At 54.1% G+C, this 16,505-nt stretch overlaps 6 protein-coding genes across 6 annotated transcripts; 2 read left to right on the top strand and 4 right to left on the bottom strand.

Moving 5' to 3' along the window:
• Positions 1-208: 208 nt before the first annotated feature.
• J4E85_005194 (uncharacterized protein) lies at positions 209-3,889 on the top strand (the record flags this gene model as incomplete). The annotated part of the gene is made up of 1 exon (XM_051469444.1): positions 209-3,889. The coding sequence occupies one exon, from the start codon at positions 209-211 to the stop codon at positions 3,887-3,889; it is 3,681 nt and encodes a 1,226-aa protein (XP_051326275.1).
• Positions 3,890-4,055: 166 nt separating this feature from the next.
• MPC1 (pyruvate transporter mpc1) lies at positions 4,056-4,786 on the bottom strand (the record flags this gene model as incomplete). Its single annotated transcript, XM_051469443.1, has 3 exons — positions 4,056-4,347; positions 4,495-4,567; positions 4,714-4,786. 3 exons carry the CDS (start codon positions 4,784-4,786, stop codon positions 4,056-4,058), a joined length of 438 nt encoding a protein of 145 aa, XP_051326274.1.
• Positions 4,787-5,492: 706 nt separating this feature from the next.
• On the bottom strand, positions 5,493-6,350 carry J4E85_005192 (uncharacterized protein; the record flags this gene model as incomplete). Its single annotated transcript, XM_051469442.1, has 5 exons — positions 5,493-5,599; positions 5,649-6,054; positions 6,107-6,178; positions 6,228-6,236; positions 6,318-6,350. The coding sequence occupies 5 exons, from the start codon at positions 6,348-6,350 to the stop codon at positions 5,493-5,495; spliced, it is 627 nt and encodes a 208-aa protein (XP_051326273.1).
• Positions 6,351-6,626: 276 nt separating this feature from the next.
• Positions 6,627-7,254, top strand: RPL11 (60S ribosomal protein L11; the record flags this gene model as incomplete). The annotated part of the gene is made up of 3 exons (XM_051469441.1): positions 6,627-6,629; positions 6,685-7,046; positions 7,098-7,254. The coding sequence occupies 3 exons, from the start codon at positions 6,627-6,629 to the stop codon at positions 7,252-7,254; spliced, it is 522 nt and encodes a 173-aa protein (XP_051326272.1).
• A 1,519-nt stretch (positions 7,255-8,773) lies between these two features.
• Positions 8,774-10,383, bottom strand: J4E85_005190 (uncharacterized protein; the record flags this gene model as incomplete). Its single annotated transcript, XM_051469440.1, has 3 exons — positions 8,774-9,397; positions 9,451-9,918; positions 9,970-10,383. 3 exons carry the CDS (start codon positions 10,381-10,383, stop codon positions 8,774-8,776), a joined length of 1,506 nt encoding a protein of 501 aa, XP_051326271.1.
• Positions 10,384-14,270: 3,887 nt separating this feature from the next.
• On the bottom strand, positions 14,271-15,869 carry J4E85_005189 (uncharacterized protein; the record flags this gene model as incomplete). Its single annotated transcript, XM_051469439.1, has 2 exons — positions 14,271-14,449; positions 14,501-15,869. The coding sequence occupies 2 exons, from the start codon at positions 15,867-15,869 to the stop codon at positions 14,271-14,273; spliced, it is 1,548 nt and encodes a 515-aa protein (XP_051326270.1).
• Positions 15,870-16,505: the final 636 nt, after the last annotated feature.

Below are 16,505 nucleotides of genomic sequence, written 5' to 3'. Positions count from 1 at the left end.
CGGGGAGGGATGCGCGGTAGCAAAATTGGGGCTGGTCGCGTTGCAGCTCTGAGGCGCGTCGACCCGCGTTCCCACGCCCGGCGACTAGCACCGCTTTGGGGCACCGCCGCCGCCCTGCACCTCGACCTCGGCCCGCGTCGAGAGCTCGAGGTAGGCGGCCTGCGACACCGACAGCAGCACCGCCATCCACTCCTCCACCCTCGCCGCCATGCCGCCCAAGAAGCCCGCCGGCAATGCTGTCCAGGCCGAAGTTGCCCTGCAGCAGTCGTTGAAGAATTGCCTGGTCAACCTCCCGTCCTCGCTCGTCTCCGTGCTCGTCAACGCCAACACCGTCGCCCAGAATGTCGTCGTCGAGCTCACGTACCGCCAGCCTCCCCCACCGGGTGCGTCGGACAACAGGAACGCCGCGCCCAAGTCGGTCTTTGTAGGATGGACGGGCATGCAGAGCAAGCGCCGCATCGCACCTGTCGTCGGACGAGATGGCCTGAGAGGCAGCCCGGCAGTCAGCCAACAGGACCTGCCAGCAGTCGAGGTGGATGCCACCTTCGCCAGGCTGATCGGGCTCCAAGAGGGCCAGAAGGTGGGCATACTGCTGCATCTGGATCCTCCACAGGCGCATACCATCAACATCGAGCCATTGACCCCTGTTGATTGGGAAATGATAGAGCTGCACGCCCAGTTCTTGGAGTTGAACTTCCTCTCTCAGATACGCGCGCTCCCGAACCCCCAGGCCCAGTCGCCGCATCCTCTCACGCTGCACCTGTCTCCCACGACCACGGCGAACATCACCGTCACCTCCATCGCGCCCGCACCGCCCAACACCTCACTCTTCGTCAAGATCTCGCCCGACGCCGAGGTCATCGTTGCGCCCAAGACGCGGCAGAAGGAAAGGAGCTCGACGCGCGAAAGCAGAAGTGTAGGCGCTGCATCGAGGAAGAGCGGAAAGAGCACGGCAAGCACAGTCCGCCGGCGCAGCGGTCGCGAGGATGCCGCGAGCAAAGGCGTCATCTTCCTGCGTGGAGTTGATCGCAGTGTCGCCCAAGAGTGGTTCGATGAGGAAGAGGACGCAGACGCCGAGGGCCTGAAGGTGTGGGTAGACAAGGACGTACTCCTCACCAAGGCTCTCAGAGGCGCCAACTGGGTCTCCGTGTCAATCATCAAGCCCGCCGGGCTACAGGAGCCCGTGGACATGTCCAAAGAGCAGGAGCAGGAGAAGCCCGCAACGCGCGTGGTCGCCAAGATCATAGCATGGGAGGACGCGCCGGATAGTCGACATGTGGCGCTTTCAACCGATCTCTGCAAAGTTCTGGGCTTCGAGAACTTTGTGGGCGGTCTCGTCCGGATCGAAGGTGCTCCAGCTCAAACGCCCAAGCCGCCGGCCATGAAACCGCAAGGTACGAAAGAATCGAGGGAACCTGTCGTCAAGTCTGTCAAGATCATCCCCTTTTCCACCATTGCATCACAGGTCAATGCGTCGTTGAAGTTTGGCGGTGAGTCCAAGCAGGACCAGGAAAATGCCATACAGAAGATCAAGACAACATACGGAAAAAAGAACGGACTCCTGGACGGGCCACTTACAGACGGAATTATCCTGCCTCCGGTGAAGGACTCCGAGCTTGGTTGGCAAGGAGGCATTGTAAGGTTTGAGCCGCCATCATCGACAGCCGGAGTCTCATGGGTGCTCTTCCCGGAGAGGAAGCCACCACTTGAGCTAGGTCAAGAGGTGCCAACGCCAACAAGCTGGGCCAAGGGCTGGCAGCAAGGTGACCCGCTACCGCAGACGCCTGCGAACTTAGTCGGCATAGACCCTCTCATTCAGCAACTACGATCACACCTGACGCACAACTCTTCCGTCTTACTCACTGGTGGCCTTGGAGCAGGAAAGTCGCAATGCGCTCAGCTGCTCGCCCATCAGCTGCGGACCGAATATCTATTCAACACCATCTATTTCCCCTGCCGCAAACTTGTAACAGATGAGACGCGAGTCGCGACTATCAAGGAGACTCTGAACAGATTGTTCGCTTCTGCCTCATGGGGCGCAAGAGGCGGCGGGAATGCAGTAGTCATTCTTGACGACTTGGACAAGCTTTGCCCTGTAGAGACTGAACTTCAAGTTGGCAACGAGAACGGACGGAGTCGGCATGTTAGCGAGTGTCTGATCAACATCGTCAGGCAATACTGCTCCATGGACTCTGGTGTAGTCTTGCTAGCAACTGCGCAAGGTAAAGAGGCGCTGAACAACGTCATCGTTGGCGGACACATTGTCCGCGAGATTGTCAGTCTTAAAGCGCCCAACAAAGACGGTAGAAGGAAGGTCCTTGAGATGCTTGCTTTCAAGGACGCCAAAACAGAGCAGTCGAAGGAGCCCAATGGCCATGCTTTCCCGCCATCTCCATCTACCAGTCGACCTAGTACCGCTCACCGCAGTCACCCTAGCACTGATAGCATACCACAGCAACCCTCTGAGGATTATGCCTTCACTATCGACACCTCCATTGACTTCCTCGACCTCGCTGGCCAGACAGACGGATACATGCCTGGCGATCTTGTGCTACTTACATCGCGTGCCCGTAACGAGGCATTGATTCGTTCAGTTACATCAACCGCCCCTACTGTTTCTCTTACACGGGACGACTACACACAAGCTCTCTCCGGCTTCACGCCCGCTTCCCTGCGAAATGTCACTCTTCAATCCTCCACCACGAAATGGGATTCCATCGGCGGTCTTCATACAACACGACAGGTTCTCCTAGAGACCCTTCAATACCCTACAACCTACGCACCCATCTTCGCAAAATGCCCACTACGTCTCCGATCAGGTCTACTCCTGTACGGCTACCCAGGTTGCGGCAAGACTCTCCTCGCATCCGCCGTAGCAGGCGAGTGCGGCCTGAACTTCATCTCAGTCAAAGGACCAGAAATTCTCAACAAGTACATTGGTGCCTCTGAAAAGTCTGTCCGTGATCTCTTCGAACGCGCAGAAGCAGCGCGACCTTGCGTTCTGTTCTTCGATGAATTCGACAGTATCGCACCGAAACGTGGGCATGACTCAACGGGTGTAACAGACCGTGTCGTCAACCAACTTCTCACCCAGATGGACGGAGCGGAAGGTCTTTCAGGTGTCTACGTCTTAGCTGCTACTTCGCGGCCCGATCTGATCGATCCCGCGCTCCTCCGTCCTGGTCGTCTTGATAAATCCCTTCTATGCGATATGCCGGACGTAGAGGAACGCATCGACATCCTACGCGCCGTAACGCGCAAACTGCACCTCGCACCCAGCCTCTTAGGCGATGGACAGGAAGGCGAGAATCTCCGCGAAATAGCAATGCGAACAGAAGGCTACTCCGGCGCCGATCTCCAAGCTGTGGTATACAACGCCCAACTGGAAGCCATCCACGACGTGCTCGGAGACGTCGACCCCTCGAAGATCGATCACAAGAAAGATGGAAGCAGCGGTAGTGGCAACGGTAAAGAGAAGGGTATCCCAGATTTCTCCTACTTCCGCTACGGCGACGACCCTTCATCTACATCTACCTCTGCCCTAGCCACTTCCGCCCAACTCACCGAGCGCGCCATGATTGCTCAGAAAATCGCGGCTCTACAAGCTCTACGCAAGAAGCAGAAACAGCTCCAGCGTTCTGATGGCTCGTCGCAGCGGGAAGACGAGGACAGGGCGACTAAAGAACAAGAAGACGGGGGTGAGAGGAAGGATCCGCAGATCCAATGGAAGCACATTGAGTCGTCTCTTTCCAGCGGACGTAGCAGTATCTCGGCTCAAGAGCGGATGCGTCTCGAGAAGATTTACAGAGAGTTTGTTGATGGGCGAGATGGAGATTTGCCGAATGGCCAGGGTGGAACGGAGATTGGAGGGCGGAGCAGTCTCATGTAATCAAAGCGTGCATAGTAGTGGTGTAGATCTTGGTCCAGCGTAACAAAAGTTGTATCATAGTAGGTTTGCGGAAAGTGTGTATATAGCATTCAGCAGCATATCCATTCATACACAAGCTTACGCATGCATCCCCTCTCAACTCGGTATTCCCTGTCGTCCCATTTCTTTATTTCGGAATAACGCCCTTGACATCCTCCGCGACCTTCTCAAGCTTCTGCTCCGCCTTTCCCACCATACCCATCGCCCCGTCCTTTGCTTGTTCCGCCTTTCCTGCCAAGCTGGCTTCCCGGCCGCCGAAGTTCCAGTAGTTGAGGTAGCGGTACCCTTGGACGAGTTGCGAGGAGAAGTTGATGGCGTGGCATCCGAAGAGCAGGTAGTTGGCTGGTGTGACTGCCATGGCGTAGCGCATGAATGTGCCGGAGTAGAGGGTGAGGGCGCCGGTCATGCGGCCGGAGATGCTAGGGTGGGGTTAGCTGAATGTTATGAGGAGGGGTGTGGTGGAATCAGGTGGAGGATGTGCAGATAGGAAGAGGGCGGGTTGCGTCGCGTATTGTTCAAGTGGTTTGGCCATTGTAATGGTGAGAAGAGGAGGAGGCAACACGTACATCTCAGGATCTTTGCTCATGTCCGCAATAGCCGCAATCGGGATACCAAAGTTACTCGCCGGGCCCCAGAAATCTATCTTTGCGTTAGCCCACTGCTCTCTCTTCTCTTCCCTTTCACATCACTCCTCTGTCAAATCTCCAGATCTATCCTCCATCGCGCCCTTCTCCCAAGCTCTTGTAATGCGCAATCCCGCGAAGAGACGAACGAGGGAAACGTACGAGTCGAGCAAAAGTAATCCGTGTACTTGTTTGAGCGAATCTTCGCATTGAGGGCTTTGATCGCGGCGGCCATGTTGGCTTATTTACCGGGAGGAAACCGAGGACCGAGTTGCGTGGGCGGCTTGACGTGGAAGCTCTCGTGGGTCGGTTTGTCGCAGTTTGCGAGTTGCGGACGCACGACGGACAGGTTGGGTGCCAAGCGATAATTGGGGGGCCGAACAACAGGGACCGGTGCGGGAACCGCAGACTGCCTTCCGACAACGGGAAAGACATCACGTGCACGGTGATGCTGGCCGGAAATACGAGGGAATAAATAGGATGGACTGTGTCACAAGCAGCTAGGTCGAGTAGAGCTGGCGAATTGCACGTTATTTCTTCTCCGGTGTCGTGTGGGATGGGGATGAAGCAATTGACATGGTCGCTCACTATGGCGAAGACTTTCAATATAGGCACGTCAAACTTGGGTCATTGGAGCTAATCTCATGGTCAAATTGACGTGACTGATTCTTGTTCTGCATTCAACCCGGTGGTATGCTCGATGCCCCTCTAACTAAACTTCCGTACACTCTCGAACTTGGTATACTGCCCTTTTGGTGCTTTTTGCAATCACTACCACATCGCATCTTAGGGATACTTCTCCCTGACGATGTGTCGGACGTGTGTCTGGTCCTTTTCCTAGGTATCTCCTGAGACGTGCGATGTAGGCACGCGCCGTGTTCGATCGTCCAATGCCAAATCTTTCCAGTGATATCTTATCATGGTCGTTCGTTGTCCTGCGTCTACCTGCCACCGAAGCCAGGCCCACCGCGACCAGGGAAACCGGGCGGTCCTCCGAAGCCTGGTGGTGCTCCGAATCCAGGTGGGCCACCAGCGGGAGGGAAACCGGCTATGGCTTGTTAGCAAACTTCCTCAAGTTATGATCCTGGGCAACGTACGTGGTCCACCAGGTCCGCCACGACCTGGGAAGCCAGGCGGGCCACCAAAGCCTCCAGGTGCGCCTGGGAAGCCACCTCCGAAACCAGGACCAGGACCTCCAACACCAGGAGCTGGGCCAGTGAGACCGACTGGGAGACCACGTCCAGCAGGACGCGCAACACCAGGTCCCGCAGCCAGCGCCGCAGCAGTAGTTGATCCTCCAGCATTCCCAAGTCGCGCGGCAGGGTCGGCAGGCGGTGGTCCGTCGACAGATAATGAGATTACGTGCGCGCCACGAATGATGGTAAGTCCAATTGCGCGTCGCTCTTCAGTCTCGGTGACCTGCTGGGTTGCGCCGGGCGCGGCCTTGCCCCTTCTTCGTGTGCGTCGGAACTCTTCTGTGTCGGCGAGAACGAGGTTCATGTGCTGCAAAGATGGAGTTAGCAGAGTAGGCAGAGAAAGGGTACGCGACACTGACCTTGTCGAATGCGAGCATCTGCCCGACCATTTGTCTACCATCTTGGAGTGTAACTTTCATGCGGTAGTTGATCTGAACTTGTAAGTTGCATGCGACTATGAGCGGATTCTGGAGCGCTTACTAGATTTTGCTATATCACCAGACGTCAGTCAGTTTCTATGCGCGTCTTCTCTCAGGTCAAAGAGTCGAGCTGCTGGGCGGATTTACTTACCATCTTTCCCTGTCGGTTTGCGGCGCCAGACATGATTGGTGTTGCGCGTCCGAGGACGACTTGAAATGCAGGGAAGGGTAGGTAAGAGTTCTGAGAAAGTATCCCCTTGGTGTTGGCGGTAGGCGGGGCGTATGGAGCTGCTGGCTGTTCGCGATAGAAGTTGCAGTTCGGAGCTCTGGCAGCCTGGCACGTGCGCCGCGGCTTGGCTCGCTTAAGCCACCTCCGCTCAAAAATGCCTTGAGAATTGCGACTCCAACACCAGCGACACGACAGCCCACCCATCGACTACTAACCTCCGCAGTCATCACCATGGTACGCACCGATCCTCGACCGCCAGTTGCTCTGCGCAAACTAACAGCCATGACAGTCCGACTCCAAGGCCTCCAACCCCATGCGGGAGCTCCGCATCCAGAAGCTCGTCCTCAACATCTCCGTCGGCGAGTCTGGTGATCGTCTCACTCGTGCCGCCAAGGTGCTCGAGCAGCTGTCCGGTCAAACTCCCGTCTACTCCAAGGCCCGCTACACCGTCCGCACTTTCGGTATCCGAAGGAACGAAAAGATCGCTGTCCACGTCACCGTCCGTGGCCCCAAGGCCGAGGAGATCCTCGAGCGTGGTCTCAAGGTCAAGGAGTACGAGCTCCGCAAGCGCAACTTCTCAGAGTCTGGCAACTTCGGTTTCGGTATCAGCGAGCACATCGACTTGGGTATCAAGTACGACCCCAGCATCGGGTATGTGGAATCTGGATCCTGAGCGAGGGAGACATTGGCTGACTGGAGCAGTATCTACGGTATGGACTTCTACGTCTGCATGACCCGCCCCGGTGAGCGCGTCGCCAAGCGCAGGCGGTGCCAGAGCAAGATCGGCTCCTCCCACAAGGTCAACCAACAGGAGACTGTCAAGTGGTACAAGAACCGATTCGAGGGTATCGTCCGATAAACGTATCGTCGGTTTGGGGGAAAGGAACGAAGTGAAGATTTTGCACGATCACCAGCATTTTCGGTCTCGGGGGGTTCGGTCCTACGGAGTCCTGGAATGTATCTTACAAAAGAGCAAGCATTGAACTTGCGGCCTATCAATGGAGCGACCTCGTCTCTAACGAGCGGGTCTACGATCACAAACACAATGGAGGCTTCACTTGGGTGAATGTTCCGCATAACCATTGTATGATCATCTCTGCTCGATGTCGTCGCATGTGATGTGTCTGTTCTGTTGTTGCACTGACATGACAGGATCGACTAGTACCCCAAGATACTCGAATGTCACCACACTTGATCTACATGCCTGTGCGGGACAAGTGTGAATGACTGTAAGGTTGAGACGTCTAGACGCACATCTCACGTAATGCAGATTTGAGGACGACTAACTACGCGATCCAAACCTGTCGTCATACTTGCTTATCTTCGCGTGGTTATACAGTAGGTGCGGTACGGAATCGCCTCCACCAAGCACGTGGCGAACATCTAGTCGTCGCCCAAGCCTGCGAGTGGCGCGCACACAAGGGCATTGATTTGATCATTCAACGCCATCTCATGAATACCTTGTTGTTGTACATCTGAATTTCTTTGATATACACGGACCGTTCATTCAGGAACATGCACATAGCTCCCAAGAGGACATCAGACTGAAGTCAAAATAACACAAGTACCACCACATATATCAGCCGTAATACTCCCGTCTACATCAATGACCACCCTCATTTCTCCCGTCAGTCCACTTCATCTCACGCTCAGCCACCGGATTACGCAATTACCAGTTCACGCGCTGTGCCTGCGGCAAAGCAGGCCGGGCGGCTGCGAGCGCCCCGTAGACCTCTCCTGCGGCCGTGGGTCACGGTGGAGTAGTTTGGCGAGACGCTCTGGTTGTGTGCGTGGCGTAGTCGCTGACGTTGACTGTGAGGCGTGGTTTTGCGGTGTTTGGGGTTGAATGACAGAGTGGTTCGATGGTCATGCGCTGTGTGCGTCGTGTTGGCAGCGATTATCCACGAAGGAATTCGCCGAGTGTTGCAGATGATCGCAGCAGTGTGGACACAACATTTATCAATATAACGTACGCATTCGAAAATTCAAGTTTTGAAAGGTAAGATCTTTGTATTTCATCTGGCATTCTCAAAGATCACAATAGATCTGACTCTGCTCCATTCTGCTGCAGCAACCCCCCATCCCTCATGTCATGTACAACGAGAGGCGTAGTAAGGAGGCGTTCTTACTTCAAAGGTATCTTAAAAACATTCCCAATCCCAGAACACCGATTAGCGATAGACGGAGAGACAGACAAAGGAAAAAACAAAGCCCGGCCGAAGCCTCGCTTCAAAGGGGTGGAAGAATGTACATTTCCTGATATCGTTGTGCGAAAACCATGCAACCAGATTCCAGATTGATTGAGAAGAGAAAGGAGAGGTGACGATGCGCGCTAAATCCACAGTACAACACACGTTCAAGCAGCAAACTCAACGGCTTTATCGCTGACCTGTCACTGAAGAGCCAAAGTCAAAGCCTGTGGGTTGTTGCTGTTGTGGGGGTGGGTATGAGGGCGATGCTAGCGGTGTGTAAGCACCGGGGATGGGAACAGCAGCGTACTGCTGTTCACCCGGCGCAGCAGCAACATGCTCGTTCCTCCTTTCTTGGAAGCCTGGAGATGGCAGTGGTGGGGATACGGTGCCTGTCCGTGCGGGTGCAGAGTCGAAGCCATCTTGCTCGATTTTGGGTGTGGCACCAGTGACCTTGATAGGCGGTGCCTGGAGAGTGAATGGTTGGGGCTGAGCAATCTCGCGAGCGTAGGCGTATTGGACCTTGTCGCTCTCGCCAGCCTCAGCGGCAGAGTGCGGGTCAACGTACATTGGGTGACCTGGAGGTGGGCGCCAGCCGCCGGAGCGGGGAGACATGGGACCAAAGCCAGGGGTGTTGGGTGCGGATTGCGAGCGAAGCTGGGCGAGGTAGAGATCGGAACGGGCACGGTCGCGCATGGCCATGGACTTGCGGAGCTTGCGCTTAGACCAGAAGCGGTAGAAGACGATGCCGTAGATGGCAATGACTAGAACTTCGATTACGACTTCGATGATGCAGCAAACGAGAGCCCAGTTCTGATGAAGCGTTAGTATTCATTCTCCGTTGCCACCATGAAGAGTGTGCTTACCTGAAGACGGCAGACAAGGCCGTAGGCGATATCGTCCTCGAAGAGATGTCGTCGCTTGTTGTCAACGCAGGACCAACCCCACATGTCTTTGTTGTTGTTCTGCGCTTTGCTTTGGTTGAATACGGCTGCACCAACACCCCACATGACGATGCTGAAGATGAAGAATCCAACAGCAAAGACAGTGTAGTAGGCCGCAACCTTTTCAGCTCGATGGTGACCTCCTCTCCAGTAGGCGATGATGACAAAGATAGACATGACGAGGGAGACGCAGGCGATGGACAGCAGAAGAATCTGAGGCCAGACCTTGGTGTTGTCGGCCCATGGTGGAAGGTTGTTCCTTGGTGCGAGGTTCTTTGTGGCGTTGAAGATGGCAAAGGCACTGGCGACCATGGCAAGGACGATGAGCGAGCAGGCAAAGTTGATGCCCCGTAGGAAGATCTTTGCTAGTCGAACGCGAACCTTGATTTTCTATGCATTATTAGCAACTGCATGTGACTGAAAGACTGACTGAAGACTTACCAAATCCTTTGCTTGCTCCTTGTCGGTCATGGCTTCCCGCTTCTCAAGCTGATGCTCTTCCCGGAAAGTAGGGCTCATGATTGACATTGCGCCGGCCGGCGTCCGGGGCGGAGCGCCAGGCGACTTCAATGCACTCTTGAGTGGGGTTTTGGGGGTTGGTGGAGGAAGGTACCTCCGATCGGTTTCCTCCATCTCGACGGATTGCATGTAGCCGAAGCCTGTGTCTGCGATCTGGGGCTGTGGCTTGTAGTGGTTGGTTGGGTACTCGATGGGCGACCGAGGAGGATCAACCGGCGAGTAGACTGATGTTGCTTCGGCGAAGCGTGCTGCGCGTGGAGTCCTGACGTCGAGGGAGTCTTTGGAGCTTCGTCGTTCAATCGTGATCTGGGTAATCTTCTTATCGTTGGCGGCCATTCTAAGAGAATCCAAGGTTCACTCGAGGAAGCTGGAGGCTTTCATGTAGTGGAGACGGGAGAGAGAGGTAGAAATGTAAGACAGGACGACGACGACCAAAATCCAGGCCAGCTTAGACCAGTCGCAAGAGGGTAAGAGAGACAAATGATAAAAGACGCACGACGTATTACAATAAGAGACCTGCTGGAGAAAAGACGAGGTCTAGCAATGGGCGAAGCGCTGGGCTTTTAGGCTCAGGGCGCTTCGAGGAGGGAAGGGTCGAGGATTGGATAGTGGGGAGCACGGATGGTAGCAGGTGGAGAAGGTTGCGATGGGAAAGCGGGCGGGTACTTACAACGTTCTAAATGTATGGCGCCTAGAGGAAGGCTGCTGGGAGTACTGCAGGTGGGCGTCTGATAGGCTGGGTGGGGAGACGAGCTGGATGCCAATGGCGCGCAGAGCGAGGAGGGGAGTGGTGGCCCAGAAATAGACGCCCGGATGAAGTCGATAGACGATTTGCAAACGACGCGCATCCAGACCTGGACACTGCAGCGCGAAGAGCTTGGTTTAAGGGCAGATCTGACAGGGTGCTTATACCGTCAGTCAGCGTGGCAATGGCAGTTTTCCTCGCAGGGCCGTTGGATGGGTCAGTTGTGCGTGTCTGCTCTTGCGCCTCCAGACGTTGTGAGGGCCGTCCGAGGTATAGGTAAAACGAGGAACAAAGCCATGCCCACGCCTCGTGCCCTCGGGAGCGAACTCTGTCCAGCGAGCTGGCGTCGCGGTCGGCAGGGCATTAAGTGGCTGACGTCCAATGAATGCAAGACGTTTGACGCCTGCAAAACGCGACATGGTGGTTGTCGCCGGTGAGTGGTTGAAGGGTGCAGGGCCTGTGCATCACGCAGAGTGGGCGCTAGGGCGGATTAAGCGTGCGGGAAGCGCGCAGCAAACTCAGACGACCAATGGCGGCGGGAAGGAGCCTCCAAGACGAGAGGGAAGGCGCCGCCCCGCTCTGATAGCGGCCCACCTCTCGTCGAGTCCAAGGGCGACATCGAGTCCCGACAAGACAGCAGCACGACACCACGGCACCTGCGTGTCTCCGATCCGCCTTCAACGACCCGAATAAAGGATCCGCACGCCCGCTCGCACTTCATCAGCAGCCCATCTGGATCAATCCAAGAAGCCTTGGCTGTAAGCAGCTATCAATGCCGCTGTCGTGATGTGAGCGCTGCTGCATTGTGCGCCCAGGGTCTGCTGCACGACCAGGCACAACGCATGCTAATTCCCCTCGGATCGACTCACTAGCCTCCGACCATGATATTTACCTGGATATCGTCGGCCCTCTAGCTGCCTTGAGGTAGTTTTGTTTCGTTTCTTGCTGCACGGTTATTTTCGTCCATGGCTGCATCGTGGGGTAGTACGAGACCATGGCAATGATGCGCCAGGCTGCTAATAGGGAAACATCCTTCTTAGCAGTGGCGCGTTCGCATCTCTCATGAGGCCACGTTGGTCTTGGTCAGTGGGCCGTCGCGTGAGTTGACGGGAGGATGGAGACTGCCATGAGTTGCGCCTGTTCCCGCCCGTGCCTCAGCACCTACGCCCCAGGGCCCGTCCCACTATGCAGACGATGCTGATGAAGTTCGCAGTTATCGGTCTCGGCTCACTCGTAGTCAAGACACCAACGCCCTTCCATGAACATCACGAGTGCAAACCCGGGCTAAAGCTCTGCAATCTTCGCAATCGACACAGCCCAAAACTTGTCCCATCTCCAGTCGCTTCATCGTGTTCCTCGTCCCAGCCTGCAGGCGCCTGCATTTGCCACTCCTCCTCCATCATGCTAAATCTTACCAGCCTCCCATCTTCACCAGCCTAATAATACCCTATCTCATGCATATCCTCGTTCCCATGCCCATAATTTACTACACTGGGACCATCCGTTCTCCGCCGGATGCACGGCGGGTGATCAGCCGGGGCCAAAACGGTCAGGCAACCCGTTTCGAAACTATTTTACCCTCTTTTAGCTTTCCAAAAACTCTGGCAGCACGTGGCCTGTGCGAGCAACTCCATAATCCTCCGCCTCCAGCTCGGATAGACTGTGCAATGTCAGAATATCTCACTCTAGTAGTCAATACAGCCATCTGATACCGGCATCCTTCACATTTAGTTCTGCATGCAACTATTTAGAGACTGCAGCACGCGACGCCGTTCCACATCTGCCTAAGAATACGAGACTCAGTCCTAAGTAAGCTTCCCACGCTCCTTCATACTTTAGTCCATTTCCAAGCAGTGTGAACAGCTTCTGCGTCATACACGTGTATATCACTATCACTAGATGTTTGCATAGGGCTTGAGTTGGTACAGAGGTGATGATGCAAGGCTATTGAATACACTACAAGGCCAGTGCCGTCATTACCGTTCAGGCATTGCTTCCGAAACTTCTCCGCTGCCGCGGCTGCCGTTTAAGCATTTGTTTAGGAGCTTCTCCACCACCCCGGTTTGCAAACAACGTCATTCTCCGGAGTCAAAGGCACGACCGCTACTACCTTGGTGCCCACGGCCTGACTTCATCAGCATTCTCCCCTTCGTTACTGAAGAGGCGACACATTGCTAGTAATCAAGTTCAGGGAGGGAAAAGTAGCTGCCACGAACAGCTCTTAAGATATCTTGCTAACTTATTACAAGTATGTAGCTCTCTTGCTATGCATTGCTAACGGGGTGCTAAGACATCTTACTATTCGTGCTAACAGCTTGACAGACAAATCTCGTATAATGGCATCTTGTACGTGTGCCTTCGCCAGCAACTGGCAGGTATATTCAGTGGATATCTGACAAGTGGCAAGTCTTGTATTCTACCAAAACAGGCAGCAAAAGCACATACCCGCTCCCAGACGGTCTCAACGCCGATGACATTCTCCAGATCCTGCACAATCATTCTGTGCTATCTCAGATATTCTGGCCACACTCATCTGCCACGATCCGCATCCAGCCGAGTTCCATGTCAAACGTATCCAATTTTCTCGTTGGACAGCATGGGTCGGAATACAAAGCGACCCTGTGTAGCCAGCCAGATGGGGTGGTGTGCACCGAAGAAATGCCGCTAGGACTCAAGGCTACAATCACTTATGCGGTAGTTGATCGCGATCGACTTGCCAAACAGCAGATCGCGCGTAGCGAAGAAAGCGAAGCAGGCTCGACTTCGAGCTTCGTCAATACGTCCAACTCGTCCACCACACCGTTGGATCACCAACACTACCTTCTCGAGGAGATAGCAGCAACTGCTTTCAAACCACTCGCTTCTTTCATCAGAATAGGGCAAAATAAGCTCATTCCCAAAACAGAGAATCTAGTGAAGGTGTTGGAGCATCTGGGTGGGCCGCAGAAGGATCTCATTGCTGCGTTGTCGGAGTTGAATGGCATCAGAACACATGTAGATGCCGATATTTCGCTGGACAAGGCAGAGGATGGATAGCATGTCGCTCTATATCCGCAGGTACACTTGCCAAGCGCGCGAAGTACGAGGACGTATTTTACCAACGGCGATCTCGACTTTGTTGACTGCTTCAACGACTCGCAAGACACCTGTCTGCTCAATACTGATTCGGACTACCAGCAAATGTATAGGGATGTGCAGTATTACTACCCGCGTCTTATCAATTTCGGGCTGCGTGGTGGTCTTTCGCGGGGATGCGAGTTGAGGGGTTGCCTCGGTGTGAGAAGTGTAGATGATACAAGTGAAGGAGGAATATAGTATGATATAAATACAAGCACGTCTTAATGCTTGCTCAAAAGCTATCCACAGTGAGATGATCGGAAGATGACTAAATAGAAAATAGTACAACGGAAGCGTCATCCGGCCTTCCACGACAGGAGTGATGCGAAGGAGTGCCTTATTAGTCCTTCAAAGCCCCAAGTTAAGGTTCAGATGACTTCTTATCTCTGCCTAATATCTTACCACAGAACAACGGTTCAGGATACAGGTCCTCTTCATCGTCGCTTGACGAGTTTTGTTCACTGACCTGATACCTATCCAGTCCATCGTCTACCCTACCCTGGCACGCAAAGCTGATACCCGAAAGTGTCTTCTTTCTCCCTGAGTGTACGCTGTCTAGAGTCTGCATAGCAGTTTGCTTCAACGACTTACCAGTCTTCAACGTTGGTCCTACGACCTTGTCGTGCCAGTGTGTCGAGTGAGCGTCGTCGTTCGCATCTACATTTGCTTTCCCTCGGCCGTTGCGTTTGCTCTTAGCAGCACTGAGATGGAACGCAGGGAGATGAAAAGCTCGAGGTGAGGGTCGGCTAGTCTCTTTAGTCTTCTCATGGGCGTAAGACGGCTGGGAAAAGGGAACGTCAGTGCGGGTTACGGGAAGGGGAAGTTCAGCTGTAGGTCCCGCAATTCTACCGAGTTCTACAGTTACGTTGACTGTGGTATCTTGGATTGGATCTATTAGTGGGACAGGACGTGAGATCTTGGACTTCAAAGATTGAGGTGCTCTGGAGGGCGAATGTTTCCACCATGAGTTGGACTCTTCTTTCTCAGCGGGCTGCCGGAAATTTACGATTGGCACGTCTTTAGCTCTTCGTACCTTCGGTGCTGTGTCTATTTTTGGGAAGGGAGGGTGAGCGTTGCTCACATCAACTATTGATCCAACTGTTCTTTCAGCGGTTATCGATGGTCCATAGATTGAGCTCGAGAAGCCAGAGTCTCTCCGCGCATCTGGCCTATCGGGTATGTTGACTTTGTTACTGTTATTAGTATGAGACGTCCGCGGCCGCAGCGGTGGGAAGAGAACTCCATCAGGACTTGTTGGGGGTGGAAGAGGACAAGGCGGTCGCCTTTCGATCTTCACCTTCGCCATTGTTTCGGGAGGCTTGATCTCAGAGGGCTCATTACCAGCTTTCTTATGGCCAAGTGTCTGCTGGTACGCTTCCCAAACCTTCTGTCCCTCACCCTTTGGGCCTGTAGTGTAGATGTTCTTAGCTGTGCGATACCAATGAGTCGGACCGGAAACAGCTTGCTTCTGATCACGTTTTTGCTTCCGGATTGTAGCTTGATCAGTATCAGATGGTTTATCCAAAATCTGGTTCTTCCGCATGCGCTTTGTTCCTTGCTCAGGCCGTACTGTTGACGATGAACAGCGAGGAAGGACGGCCGAGTCTGACATCTTCCAGGTCTGTTCAAGCTTCGAGAAGTCGAGAAGTCTTGGTGCTACTACGGGGCTTTCCTGGTATGATACCTTCATATTGGTTGCAGAAGGCTTTGAAGATAGTGATAGTGGTTTTGTCTCGTATCTCATCGATGACGACACACGCGTCTCGGTGGGCCCGTCATTTGGGTCGCTGAGTAAACTGAACTTGTAATGGTTGGGCTGTGTTGGCCGCTGCTCAGTGTCAAGGTTCTGTTTGACTACCGTCGAAGGGCCAGCTGTGACCCATTTCGTACCCCTCGTGTTTCGTCGCATGCGGTGTTCATTCTTGGTAAATGGATTGATGACTGTTCGCGGGTTAGCCATGGCGAAATGAGCTTTGAATGTTTATAACCTCGCTTTCGGTGACTAACGGGAGGGCACGTCTAATTTTACGGTGTGGACGTAGTCGATAAGGTAGTGAGCAGTGGTTACGCAAGAAGGGTAGCGGAGACGTGACGTGGAGTGAGAGAATACGCGCGCACCAGAACGACAATGCATACAATACTCTTGAATGAAGTCAAACATCGTATTTCGAGTCACAGTACAGGCGTGTGAGACAAAGCGTTACAAGATAGAACAGCGCTCCAGACTATACAGGCCTTGTTCTGAGCGCTCCAGACGACTGAACAAAGCAATTCACCTCTTACATCCTTCGCAGACTCTTTTGCCTCATGACATCATGAGTAGGTTACCTTTTTTGTAAAAGCATTGTCGCGCAAGGCAGGTCAGACCAGTGACAGCATCTGACGCTAGTAGCAGTGTGAACTCAGAACATGTTAAGAGTGAAAGCAACGAGAGAGACGACGCATCGTGATGCCCTGGTGCCTTGCCAAAAAACCTTCTCCAGAGGTAGCAGACATAGCCCAGCAGCTAAGGCACCACCAAGCACCACGAAAAATGAATGGTGGGTGAAAGCATGGAGATTGGACGTGAAGTTTTTGCCATTAAACGCTATCATGG

The sequence above is a fragment of the Alternaria conjuncta genome (assembly GCF_024043145.1).
Source record: "Alternaria conjuncta strain BMP 0040 chromosome Unknown scaffold_7, whole genome shotgun sequence".
NCBI classification, from domain to species: domain Eukaryota; kingdom Fungi; phylum Ascomycota; class Dothideomycetes; order Pleosporales; family Pleosporaceae; genus Alternaria; species Alternaria conjuncta.
This window is presented reverse-complemented; position numbering and strand designations above follow the sequence as displayed.